Consider the following 1257-nt stretch of genomic DNA (forward strand, 5'->3'; position numbering starts at 1 on the left):
CTGTTCCCTGTGGCAATGAGTTATGAGAGATCCCTAATCAATACATGTTCTAATCTGACTTACAATTTCTTGCATAAAATAAAATGCACATACAAATACTGATCTGTGGAAGCTACTGAAAACTATACTGGAGAATACAGACAAAAAAAGATAAACAGAGTGTATGTTTAATCTGGGAAATACACTGAAGAACGAGTGCAAAACAAACTGGTAATAAAGTCAATGCAGTCACTGACCATTTTCATTTGAAAATATAAAAAACACAGAGGTTATGATGGATTTATAACTGCTTTTATATTTGTCAGGCGGGAAGAAAATGTAACAGCTCTTAGGTAGGTGAGGAAAAGAAGAAATTCAAGGCTCAGAAAATTACATAAACACCTTGATATCATCAATCAAAACAACTTTATATAGCAAGGGATAAAATCATCAAATATGTCATGCTAAAGGAGACTTAAGGTAATATATTGTTCAACAAAGAACACAGGGTAAGCATGATGCTGGCAGACGGGTGTTATGAACCTACCTCTTCCCATTTAAAGTGTCCCTGTGAGGATGCAGAGGAGACAGAAGGGGGGGATACCAGAGAGGGGCGACGGGGTAGGAGAACCAGAGATCCAGAGGACAGCAGCACAGGCCGCAGAAGAGAGGCCGAGGAACGATCCTTAAGTGTCAGGCGAGAGGGCAATGAGTGCACAGAGCTGGACATCAGGTCGCCACTTTCACGACACTTGGGGTAAGTGTCACATGGATATGTTTCTGAAGATATTGTTTCTGAAGAGCATGCTGCTGATGGGAATGTTTCAGAAGGAAACGATCCCACTAGAGTGCCACAGTCACTTGCCGTGATGAGAGAGAGTTCTGATGAGGTAATGTTACTTTCCGATGCCAGTAAGCATTCAGATTGTTGTAAGGAAAGTGTTGAATTTGACAGCATGCTGGAGGACATGGTTACATCAGTTAGAGATGATATGTCAAGAGAGGATAGTTCTGACTCTAACAGTGGAGCAGAACTTTCACATGTTGTTAAAGATAATGTTGGATTTCTCGAAGTCAAAGTGGAGCTCATTGTAAGGAGGACTGTGGGCTTGGTAAGGGACTGATCTGTGCATAGGGGAATGAACTAGAAGGACTGCTAAGAGGAGATACCTGGAAAGTTCTTGCATGTCTGTGGATATGTCAAGGTAATCTTTCCTATCATGTTTCCAGTTCTTCACTTCATTACCCTCCGTGAGATGGATCGATATACAGTCAGTC

General features: G+C 41.4%; 1 protein-coding gene across 1 annotated transcript in view; it reads right to left on the reverse strand.

Annotated features, from left to right (window-relative positions):
- The window catches only part of LOC119588966, a 4386-nt gene extending 3317 nt beyond the window's left edge, over nucleotides 1–1069 (reverse strand). Inside the window, exon 1 of the mRNA XM_037937573.1 lies at nucleotides 527–1069. Coding sequence (XP_037793501.1) covers nucleotides 527–1069 — 543 coding nt within the window. The remainder of the gene's footprint in view (nucleotides 1–526) is intronic.
- Between the last annotated feature and the right edge of the window lie 188 nt (nucleotides 1070–1257).

This window comes from Penaeus monodon, chromosome 24 (genome assembly GCF_015228065.2).
Source record: "Penaeus monodon isolate SGIC_2016 chromosome 24, NSTDA_Pmon_1, whole genome shotgun sequence".
Taxonomy (NCBI): domain Eukaryota; kingdom Metazoa; phylum Arthropoda; class Malacostraca; order Decapoda; family Penaeidae; genus Penaeus; species Penaeus monodon.